The sequence below is a fragment of the Haematobia irritans genome, chromosome 5, assembly GCF_050003625.1.
Source record: "Haematobia irritans isolate KBUSLIRL chromosome 5, ASM5000362v1, whole genome shotgun sequence".
Classification (NCBI taxonomy): Eukaryota; Metazoa; Arthropoda; class Insecta; order Diptera; family Muscidae; genus Haematobia; species Haematobia irritans.
The window spans coordinates 89,619,400-89,632,225 of record NC_134401.1 but is presented as its reverse complement, the minus strand read 5'-3'; the positions used below and the strand labels follow the sequence as shown (position 1 = coordinate 89,632,225).

General features: G+C 30.6%; 1 protein-coding gene across 2 annotated transcripts in view; it reads left to right on the top strand.

Annotated features, from left to right (window-relative positions):
• The window catches only part of wun (wunen), a 251,138-nt gene that overhangs the window by 227,518 nt on the left and 10,794 nt on the right, over nucleotides 1-12,826 (top strand). Inside the window, exons 5-7 of one of the 2 annotated variants that reach the window (XM_075310421.1) lie at nucleotides 6,758-6,937; nucleotides 7,009-7,185; nucleotides 7,472-7,626. In XM_075310421.1, the coding sequence (XP_075166536.1) occupies nucleotides 6,758-6,937; nucleotides 7,009-7,185; nucleotides 7,472-7,543 (429 nt within the window). In that variant the 3' untranslated portion in view covers nucleotides 7,544-7,626. Of the gene's footprint in view, nucleotides 1-6,757; nucleotides 6,938-7,008; nucleotides 7,186-7,471; nucleotides 7,627-12,826 lie in introns of those variants that run through there. The other variant, XM_075310420.1, reaches the window with a different exon arrangement.

The window sequence follows — 12,826 nt, the reverse complement described above, 5'->3', positions numbered from 1 at the left end:
TATCTTAAACCTTCCTAACACTACGTATGGACTACCTTGTAATTTTTTGTGATTGGGGATCGGCTATATATAACTATAGACCGATATGGACCAATTTTGGCATGGATATTAGCGGCCTTATACTAACACCACGTTGCAAATTTCAACGGATCGGATGAATTTTGCTCCTCCAAGAGGCTCCGGAGATCAAATCTGGGGAACGGTTTATATGGGGGCTATATATAATTAATGACCGATATGGACCAATTCTTGCGTGTTTATTAGAGACCACATTCTAACACCATGTTCCAAATTTCAACCGGATCGGATGAATTTTGCTCCTCCAAGAGGCTCCAGAGGACAAATCTGGGAATCGATTTATATGGGGGCTATATATATTTATGGACCGATATGGACCAATTTTTGCATGGTCATTAGAGAACATATACCAACACCATGTACCAAATTTCAGCCGGATCGGATGAAATTTTCGTTTCTTAGAGGCTCCGCAAGCCAAATCGGGGGATCGGTTTATATGGGGGCTATATATAATTATGGACCGATGTGGACCAATTTTTGCATGGTCATTAGAGAACATATACCAATACCATGTACCAAATTTTAGGCGGATCGGATGAAATTTGCTTCTCTTAGAGGCTCCGCAAGCCAAATCGGGGGATCGGTTTATATGGGGGCTATATATAATTATGGACCGATGTGGACCAATTTTTGCATGGTTGTTAGAGACCATATACTGACACCATGTACCAAATTTCAGCCGGATCGCATGAAATTTGCTTCTCTTAGAGGCTCCGCCAGCCAAATCTGGGGATCGGTTTATATGGGGGCTATATATAATTATGGACCGATGTGGACCAATTTTTTCATGGTTTTTAGAGACCATATACTAACACCATGTACCAAATTTCGGATGAAATTTGCTTCTCTTAGAGGATCCGTAACCTAAATTTGGGGGTCCGTTTATATGGGGGCTATACGTAAAAGTGGACCGATATGGCTCATTTGCAATACCATCCGACCTACATCAATAACAACTACTTGTGCCAAGTTTCAAGTCGATAGCTTGTTTCGTTCGGAACTTAGCGTGATTTCAACAGACGGACGGACATGCTCAGATCGACTCAGAATTTCACCACGACCCAGAATATATATACTTTATGGGGTCTAAGAGCAATATTTCGATGTGTTACAAAAGGAATGACAAAGTTAATATACCGCCATACTATGGTGGAGGGTATAATAAGTGGAAACATTTATTTATACTCCGATGATAGGACAATGCGTCGAACGATATAAAAAGTAGATCCATATCATAAGCATTAACCCATGACAACGTCCATCTTAGGTTAGATTAGGTGGAAGCCCGATGTATTAGGCTAACTTAGACTATTCAGTCCATTGTGATACCACATTGGTGAACTTCTCTCTTATCACTGAGTGCTGCCCGATTCCATGTTAAGATCAATGACAAGGGACCTCCTTTTTATAGCCGAGTCCGAACGGCGTTCCACATTGCAGTGAAACCACTTAGAGAAGCTTTGAAACCCTCAGAAATGTCACCAGCATTACTGAGGTGGGATAATCCACCGCTGAAAAACTTTTTGGTATTCGGTCGAAGCAGGAATCGAACCCACGACCTTGTGTATGCAAAGCGGGCATGCTAACCATTGCACCACGATGGCGTCCATCTTACGAATTATCTTTACTCCGACTGGAGCATATGTTTGTATGTCATTAAATATATACCTTTTTTTCCAATCGTTTTATATTTCTGCAAAAATTTTTCTATTTGATTTAAGACACAAAATGTACTAGAAAAGGTACAAAGGTGTCATAGTTATCAACCCTGATTTGTGAATGTATCCCTCTCTCTCTTCCATTTGGTTGGGTTATCACCAGCAAACAAATTTTTGGTATGTTTTCCACTTGGTTTTCGGTTTATTTGTTCGATTGTGTAATGCTACTGTTTTCCCGGATAGATAATTAACACATATATATTTTAACTTAAGAACAAAAAGGAGGTTCACAGGAAAAATGCGGTCAATTAAAAATAAGCAAATACGGCCACTCTCCGTTTCTCCTCACTTATTGGCAGAATAAGTCCAAGAAGTTAGAATTGCCATTTTCGAAACTTTGAAAATTGTTCTGAAAGTTGTGCCGGGTCGTGGTAGAATTCGGAGTCGATCTACCGATGTCCGTCCGTCTGTTGAAATCATGCAGCTTCAGAACGAAATAAGTTCTTATTTATATAGATGGGATGGAATTGCAAATGGACCACAGTTAGGTATAATCCCCATATAAACCGACCACCAAATTTGGCTTGCGGAGCCTCCTGGAGGATCAATTTTCATTCGAGCTGGTTGCAATTTGGTACGCGATGTTAGTAAATGCTTTCTAACACCATTGGTGCATATCGGTTCTTAATTACATATAGGTCCCATATAAACCGATCCCCAGATCTGAAGTCTGGAACCTCTTGAAGGAGCAAATTGAAATGTGGCCCACTAATTTTACCATTAATTTTACCACAAAATTTTTTAATTCACATCCACAACACTGAATTCGGATCACATCTAAAGTAGTGGTGCATATTCAGTGCAACGGCTGTTGAAATGTTGGACATCCGTCCTATGACAAGCCCATGTTAAATTCATCACTTCTGTGCCAATTTTGCACCACCTTCGGATCCAAAAGAGAATATTTTCACTACTTTTTTGGCGAAGCTTTTTTTTGCTGGGCGATCCCCAAAAATAATCTACCAAAATTGTATTTCTATAGAAAATTTTTTCAAAATTTTATTATCATAGAAAATGTTGTCCAATTTTAAAACTATAGAAAATTTTGTCAAAATTTTATTTTTATTGGTCAAGATTTTATTTTTATAGAAAATTTTCTTTCTATAGAATATTTTGTCAAAATTTTATTGCTATACAAAATTTTGTCAAGATTTTATTTGTATGGAAAATTTTGTCACAATTTTATTTCTATAAAAAGTTTTGTCAAAATTTTATTACTATACAAAATTTTGTCAAGATTTTTTGTATAGAAAATTTTGTCAAAATTGTCTTTATATAGAAAATTTTGTCAAACTGAATTTACATAATTAATCGTTTTTTTTGTTTGTTTAATATATACCCCGTATGGACTAACTTACAATTGAGAAGACGGTGTTAAGAAGTTATAAGATTCCTTGCCATCGGCAAGTGTTACCTCAACCCCAGTAATTCGATTGTGGATGACAGTCTTTAGTACAAGTTTCTATGCAATCCATAGTGGAGGGTACATAAGATTCAGCCTGGCCGAACTTACGGCCGTATATTTATACTTGTTTCTGTGTAACTTTTATTAAATTTTATTTAAATTTAAAATCTGTTGTTATTTTATAACTATAAAGAGATATGCCCTATATAAGACCATTAAAAGATAACTACCATTAAAAGATAACTACAATATATAAGACCATTAAAAGATAACTACAATTTACATACATACCTCGTCCCTAACACACATCATGTCTCTTGTCATCGGTTATGCTTAAATTTCAAATTCAAATTGAAGTTTTCTCAATAAATGAATTTTTACACTCAGGCAACTATTCGACTTCGATCAACGATCATATATACAGATGTAACACGCTTGTAAGCCGGAAAGTTGTCCGAATCCTTTGGTCTCAATAGCTATGCGTGTGCATGAACATGGAATACATGGTAAAGTTATGTTGCAAATCGATGGCCGGTTTTTTGTTTTTTAATCTTGTAAGCCGCTTTGTGGATTTTTGTCCAGTACACCAATAAGTGATTGTCAAAGAAGTGGCCCATAAAATTCACAGTGTATGGTGTATGGATTTACCATTTTTCTTTTTTTATGTGATGCTTTAATGCAGGGATTTTATGCAATTTGAATCCATGTCCCATGGGCCATTATTATTATTTGTCTCTATTCCATATTTGTAGGAAATATGTGCTAATGCATCAGACATCTATTGTGGCGTTTGAAATATCTTTGGTATTCTCATTTTATATGTGTGACGATTGTGTTTATAAATCTGTGAATGGTTTGCATTTTTTCTTTATTTTTTCATGAGACTTCCTTCCCAGGTTCATATTTCAAGACCGTGTGATAATTATTTTCTCTACGAAAGACTCTTGGGTGGCATTAGCAGCTATCTTAACAAGACTTCATTGTTTCGAATTTCTTTGTAGCAAGTTCATTTGTGTCAGATTTTTTAACAAGTCTGATCGACAATTCATTTAGTGTCAATTCAGAGACGTTTCCACAAATGATTCTTTGGGAAAATAGATACAATTGTGTGAATTTAGACGTCACATTGCATGTGTGAACGAATGCTTAGACGCCGACAACATACAAATATAAGAAGTTACACTCAGAAAAATTATGGTCGGATGTGTTAAATACATTCGTTTCGTGGTCATAGTAAAGGGAAGAAATAAGATTGGCCTGATGTAGCAAACCTTTCTTAGATAAAATTGGGAATATGAAAACCGAAAATAAAAATTTTTTCGAAGAAAAAATCTAGAGCTCAAAATTGACATTTATTAGTTTTATAAATCGAACAAGTATATACGGCCGTAAGTTCGGACAGGCCGAAGCTTATGTACCCTCCACCATTGATTGCGTAGAAACTTCTTCTAAAAACTGCCATCCACAATCGAATACTTGAGTTGCGGTAACACTTTCCGATGGCAAGGAATCTTAAATCCTCCTAACACCGTCTTATCACAATGGACTGAATAGTATAAGTGAGCCTGATCGCTTAATCGGGCTGCCACTTTAACCTAATTTGTAAGTAAGTCCATACGTGATATATATTAAATAAAAAAGACTGATTAAATACGTATATAATTCAGTTTGACAAAACTTTCTATAGAAATAAAATTTTGACAAAATTTTCTATAGAAATAAAATTTTAACAAAATGTTCTATAGAAATAAAATTTTCACAAAATTTTCTTTAGAAATAAAATTTTGACAAAATTTTCTATAGAAATAAAATTTTAACAACATTTTCTATATAAATAAAATTTTAACAAATTTTTCTATAAAAATAAAATTTTGGTAGATTATTTTTGGCTCGAGTTGCAACCATGATTATGAACCGATATGGACCAATTTTTATGATTATGAGATGAACTATATATAAGTATAGACCGATATGCACCAATTTTGGTATGGTTGTTAGCGGCCAAATTTGAACCGGATCGGATGCATTTTGCTCCTCCAAGATGCTCCGAAGGTCAAATCTGGGGATCGGTTTATATGGGGGCTATATATAATTATGGACCGATGTGGACCAATTTTTGCATGGTTGATAGAGACCATATACCAAATTTCAGCCGGGTCGGATGAAATATGCTTCCCTTACAGGCTCTGCAAGTCAAATCTGAGAGTCCGTTTATATGGGGGTCCGTTTATATTGGTCGGAAGTTATCGTGATTTCAACAGACGGACGGACGGACATGCTTAGATCGACTCAGAATTTCACCACGACCCAGAATATATATACTTTATGGAGTCTTAGAGCAATATTTCGATGTGTTACAAACGGAATGAAAAAGTTAATATACCACCCATCCTACACACAAAAAAATTTTTTTCTGATTCAATCACGGAATTAATTGATCCAATTAATTTTTTAATTGAAATGTTTTCAATCACAGAAATGATAGTATCATTAAAAAATTAATTGAAGGTCAATTAAACAATTAATTGATCCAATTAAAAAATTAATTTATGCTCTTAATTTTTGTGATTGATTTTTGTTTCAATTAAAAAATTTGTTAAATTTTTAATTAAATATTTTTTAAAAATCAATTAAAATTTCAACTGAAAAAATTTTCGTGAAATTTTTTCTGTGTATGCTGGAGGGTATAAAATTCGACTTTTGGTATTTTTGATAAACGGCCCAGCAAAGAAAAAAAAAACGTAGCCAACGAAGCAATGAAAATTTTCATTTGGTTACGGAAGTGGTACAAAATTGACTCACAAGCAGTTCATTTAACATGTGCGTATTATAGGGCGGAAATTATCAATGTAGCATCCGATACATTGATCTAATATTAGGTCTTCAGATGTGATGCTATGAACGCTGCTTGTTGTTTTGAAAACGCATGCACAGAAACAAATATCACCAAAATATTTCGAATTAAAAAGTTGATTGAAGTTGAGATTTGTTTCAATTAATAAATTAATTGATACAATTAAATTTTTAATCAACATAGAAACTTTAAGTTAATTAAGTCAATGAGTGAACATTTTTAAATTTTTAATCAAAAGTTAATTGATACAATTAACATTTTTAATTTTTAATTAAAAATTTATTTAAATTTTTTAATCAAACTAAAAACACTATGTTAGGTAAGAAATTAATTGAAAATAGTAACGTTTTTAATGAAAAAATTAATTGACTTTTGCAATCAACAATGAAATAAATTAAGTTTTAATCAAGTATTTTTTAATGTCCAATTAAAACTGTGATTGATTGATTGAAGACATTGCAATTAAAAAATTAATTGGATCAATTAATTTCGTGATCGAATTAGAATTTTTTTGTGTGTGGTGTCATTTTATCGTTATCAGAATGACACCACATATGTTGATTCACTTTCGTGAACGGTCCGTATTGAAACGTGCGTGAACGGCGTTCATGATTTTTTCTATATGGGTACTATTTCAGTTAGACTTTCACAACGAACTTCTTCTGCCTTCTGATGATTTATTCCATATTTCTTTCATTGCAGGTCTGTGATCCTATTATGCCCGATGGTAGTACCTGTGCTAATTCAACAAATCACGGAATTTATATCAGAGATTTTCGTTGTGGTAGCACAACATCTACGGCACGTATGCTGAAAGAAGTTTCTCTTTCATTTCCAAGTGGACATTCGAGTTTTACATTCTATGGAATGGTATATTTGGCGGTAAGTAATCGACCACATTTCTTGCCAGCTATGGGTGAATGGCAATTTCTTATTTTTGATTTATTCCTCAGATATATTTACAATGTCGCATGACCTGGGGTGGTTCAAAGTTGATGAGACATTTTTTGCAGTTCGCTTTTATAATGTTGGCCTGGTACACAGCATTGAGTCGCGTTTCCGATTATAAACATCACTGGTCTGATGTATTGGGCGGTTCGCTAATTGGTGCCCTAGTGGCCCTCATTGTGGTAAGTTTGAGAGAGCTTTGAATGTGTTTTCTTTTTTATAAATGCTTTTGGTATACTTATAAAAATGCATGCCCTTAGTTTTTTTTTTTTGCAAACATAATTATCCTTAGCTTACAATTTTTAAATCGGTCATCCCCATCCAAGATTAACCTGGTCTTTGCCACCTTGACTTGTGTTGATTTATTTTGGATTTTCTAAGCACCACCTATAGTCCTATTTAATTACAGAAAAATTTCTAAGAATTTTCCATTGTATATCTCACTGCTTTTGTTCACCTTTGTTCTAGACTTTCTTGGTGCCGGATAATTGGTTTAATTGGAACACTGTTTGGCCCACCGATCCTAAGAAACAAAAATGAAGTGTTTTCATACATATGCCCCAGAGAAGTTCCTTTTTTCCGAATATTTTTTTTATGAAATAAAGTGAAAATATTCAACAAAAGTTTTAGTTGTTTTTAGGTATTATGATTATAAGCTATATAACTTTGTGATCACTGTATATGGGAAAAAATTATATATACTTCTCGTGTCTTTGGAAAATTGTCCCAATAAAACGTACGTCCTTCAATTTGTATATTTTTCAGCAGTCACCTTTTGGTGCTAAAGTAAGGAAAGTCTAAAGTCGGGTATTATTATACCCTGCTGCACTTTCGATACCATCTCAAATCCTTCAAATTTGTTGGTTGCTATATATAAGGTTTTTGTTCCCACATACATATACATTACAACCTCCCCATACGAACACATAATATAGTTTCGAGCTTTGGCCGGATTACTGAATTGTCCGGACTACAGTCACGGTTGCCACACTTCAAAGAATTCTACCATAAATGGTAAATCTTTTACTGTTTGGTTTGATTTTGCAAAATATTCCTCTACAAATAAGTTACTTCACAAATTTTCTATAGAAATAAAATTTTAACATTTTTTTATAGAAATAAAATATTGACAAAATTTTTCTATAGAAATAAGATTTTGACAAAGTTTTAGCAAAATTTTCTATAGAAATAAAATTTTGACAAAATTTTATTCAGAAATAAAAACAAAAAATCACACAATTTTCTATAGAAATAAAATTTTTAGAAAATTTTCTATAGAAATAAAATGTTGGCAAAAATTTCTATAGAAATAAAATTTGGACAAAACTTTTTACAGAAATAAAATTTTGACAAAATTTTCTCTAAAAATAAAATTTTGACAAAATTTTCTCTAAAAATAAAATTTTGACAAAATTTTCTTAAGAAATAGAATTTTGACTAAATTTTCTATAGAAATATAATTTTGACAAAATTTTCTATAAAATAAATAATAAATTTTCTATAAAAAAATGTTAACAAAACTTTCTATAGAAATACAATTTTGACAAACTTTTCTATAGAAATAAAATGTTGACAAAATTATGGCAAAATTTCCTATGGAAATAAAACTTTATAAAAACTGTCAATAGAAATAAAATTTTGAAAAATTTTATGTAGAAATAAAATGTTGGCAATTTTTCTGTAGAAATAAATTTTTGACAAAATTTTCTATAGAAATTAATTGTTTGTCCAAATTGTTTAGAGAAATAACATTTTTGACAAAATTTTCTATAGAAATTAATTTTGAAAATAATTATATACATATACAATTTTGACAAAATTATCTGTAGCAATAAAATTGAGACAACATTTTTCTATAGAAATAAAATTTTGACAAAATTTTCTATAGGAATACAATTTTGACAAAATTTACTATAGAAATAAAATTTTGTCCATATTTAATATAAATCAAATTCTGTCAAAATTTTCTATAGAAATAAAATTTTCATTCGTTTTATTATGTTATTGTTGGTTTATTTTTAAATCATGTGAAGCTTAACCAACAGAAGAAAATTATGCTTGTCACATAATATTTCTATAGGAATAAAATTTTGACAAAATTTACCATAGAAATAAAATTTTGTCCATATTTAATATAAATAAAATTCTGTCAAAATTTTCTATAGAAATAAAATTTCCATTCGTTTTATTTCGTTATTGTTGGTTTATTCTTAAATCATGTGTAGCTTAACCAACAGAAGAAAAGTTTGCTTGTCACATTTATTTGGGCAAAGCCCTGTAGACTGCAAGATGGTTGGATGGACAGCTGTTTCGGAATTACCACATTCCTCATCAGCATCCTCTACTTGCAGCAAAACTATCAACTATTTATCAGAATAAAAAAAATATAAATATAAAAAAATAAAAAAATTTTTGACAAAATTTTCTTTACAAAAAAATTTTGGCAAAATTTTCTATTGACATAAAATTTTGACAAAATTTTTTATAGAAATAAAATTTTGAAAAATTTTCTATAGAATTAAAATGTTGACAAAAGTTTCTATAGAAATAAAATGTTGACAAAACTGTCTATAGAAATCAAATTTTGACAAATTTTCTATAGAAATACAATTTTTACAATCTTTTCTATAGAAATAAAATTTTGACAAAATTTTCTGTAGAAATAAAATTGTGACAAAATAAAATAAAATAAAATAAATAAAAGTTTGACAAAATAATTGATTGTATATTTGTGATATATTGACAAAGCAATTAACGTACAAATAAATACTGTAATGTATAAGAATCCAAATTATAACAGATACTTTAAAACAAAAATTGTTCTCTTAATTTCACTGAAAAAACAGTGAACCCACCAGGAAGAATAATTTCGGTTAATTTTAGAAAATTTTGAATATTTTTAGAAAATTTTAACTAAACAGTATAACAAACGCTGGCATCACGCCGATGTCATAAAAATAAGTTAATATTTTTCGACAAATTCAAGAAAATTTATTTGACATAATTAAGTTTTTTCACTTGTTAAAGAAAATTTTGTAGTTTGAAGGAAAAAATTGGAGTTAAAAATTGCAAGAATGTCTTTAGTGACATACGAAGTTCATGATGAACGCATTTGTAGTAAAATTTACAAATTTAAAGAAATATTGAACTATTTTGTGGAAGACATGAATTTAGTTAATCTTTATCCTTCATTTGTGTATATTTTTTTCCTCGGTTTTAGTTAATTTAACTAACGTACACAAAAAATTATTAGAGTAGAGGAAACTTTCTCCAAACATAATAATTCCATGAACTAAACGAAAGTTAAATTGGCTTTAGTGAAATAGAGAGTTCACTTTTTTTTGAGTGTTATATTAAAAAAAAAACAACATTATAACAACCATGCAAAATCCTCAAAAAAAGTCCTCGACTGTATTTGAAGCTTTTTTATCTTTGAATAAGATTATATATCTCTGTTAATTTAAAGATTATTTCTTTAAATCAAAAATTTTTTTTCTTCTTTATTATAAGGAAAATTTTAATTTTTTAATTGTTTTAAGAAAAACTTTGCTTTAAAGCAAATTTCAAAGATTCATATCCTAAATTTGTAGTAAACACAAACTAAAATGTATTTATTTTAAAGAAATTTGTGTAAATGCTTGTCCTCTAATAATCATTCAGACAGATGAAGCTCATAGTACAATTTCCAAAATCAATAGTACGGATTAGCTAAGGCATGATTAATATGGTCATGAAAGCCAATGCTTTTTTTCTTTACTTTTAATTCATTTTTTTTTTTCTTTTGAAGAAGAGTAACTTCGTACAGTAAGTTGGTTTTTATTCCAATAAATTATATTATGTTTAAAAACATAATTTTTGAAAATTTAATTGAAGAAAAATATTGGAACCTTTACAAATTTACGAGCTGCACTGAAAAAAATATTGTCGTGAGGTCAAAGATTTCATGTCTTTAAAATACGAATGCAAATTTTGCTTAGCATAGAAGATGCATTTCTCTAATATAAAGTTGTTTTCCTTGTCCATAAGTCGATAAACTTTTCAATGAAGTCCTATTGTCCTTATAATTAAGTGATTTGACTTAAAAATGGGTATTATTACATGAAAGAAAAAAACGTTTGGGCTAAGGTCAACTTGACTTTAATAATTCAGAAAAATGCTTTAAATTTAATGAAATTGTTTTTAAATTTGATGTCTTTTTGCATCTTGACTACAAAGCAAAAAATCGTTCAAATATAGGACATGTTTTTCAAAACTTTATTTTAAAGAAGTTTTTTACTTGAAACATAGCATAATTTCTACTAGAAGTCGAGTCTTAATTTGGAAAATAAAGTTGTCGTTAACTCGTTAATGGAATTTTCTTTAAATTTGTTGTCTTTTTGCATCTTGACTACAAAGCAAAAAATCGTTCAAATATAGGTCATGTTTTTCAAAACTTTATTTTAACCCTTTCACTACCGATGTCCACTACAGACGACATTCGAAAACGACTCCAAACTCTAACACCCCACATAGTTTCAATTTATTTCTCGATGATATTTTAAAGAAGAGGCTCTTATCTAAATAAGCTATAAATTTTTTCCATATTGCTGGACACTAAAATGTTTTTTCATTACATTTCTGGACAATAAAAGAAAAATACACAAATTTGAGACAATTTTTTTACTGTACGTCTCTAGTAAATGGATATTCATGTAAAAACTATAGCCTATATTATTTCAGATTCTTTTTTGATTTTTTTCCCAACACTTCAACAGATATTGCAGGCCAAATAGACTTTAGTTTCGTATGACCATTTGGTCACAATTCAAGAAATAAGTTTTCAGAACAAACACATGTAGCTTTATAAATAATTGAGGTAGGCCTTCCAAATTGCAATATTTTTTCTGCATGCTGTTAGTACAAGTAGAAACAGAGGAAAAATGAAAGTTTTTAACATTAGGTTTTATTCGGAAGTGAAAGGGTTAAAGAAGTTTTTTACTTGAAACATAGCATAATTTCTACTGGAATTCGAATCTTAATTTGGAAAATAAAGTTGTCGTTAACTCATTGTCAAAGGACTTTGATAGCATATGAAGAAAAAAAGCTGAGAAAGTGAAAAATTAAAAATTTCTTCCTAGAAGCAAATACACAAAACCCAAATTTAAATGAGAATTGTGTCTTAAAAGTATCCTTATGTTACTTGTATTCTCCGCTTCTTTGGCTCGGAATTAATACCAAATTTTTTAAAGTAAAGACAAAATCTTTGGAACCGGGCATGCATGTGGTTGAATCTCCCATAAAAAAGTTTATTATTATTATTATTTTTTTTTTTCAATGTATTTTTTACCAAACATTGTTGTTTTGGTAATAATTTGGAATGAAACTTTAATTGAGTTGAAACAATTTTGGCATCTATGGCAACATTGTTATCGAGTAAACACCATCTGAAACCGTTTGTCATTTTTTATTTTATCGAGATATCTCCACTAGTATTAGGAGTTTTTCCGAAAACTATTGGACAACGATATAAATGTTTAAATAGTTGGCATCAAATAATACCGAAATCATGTCAAATAAATATGATTTTTGTACATGCACTTGCATGTGTGTACCCTATGACATGATTTAACATTTCGTGGAGTTGGCTCAAAAGCCAAAGAACTTAACAGACATTGGGTAGACACGAATTTTATTTAACCAATCTGTATTTCGCCATATAAAAAGTGATAAATGGAAAAATCATGGTAACGCTTTATTCAATTTAATTAAAACACATGCCTGGCATATCATCTCAGTTTTCGTTATGCATATGACAGATACTGCTGTAGTAGCATTTTATTTGAC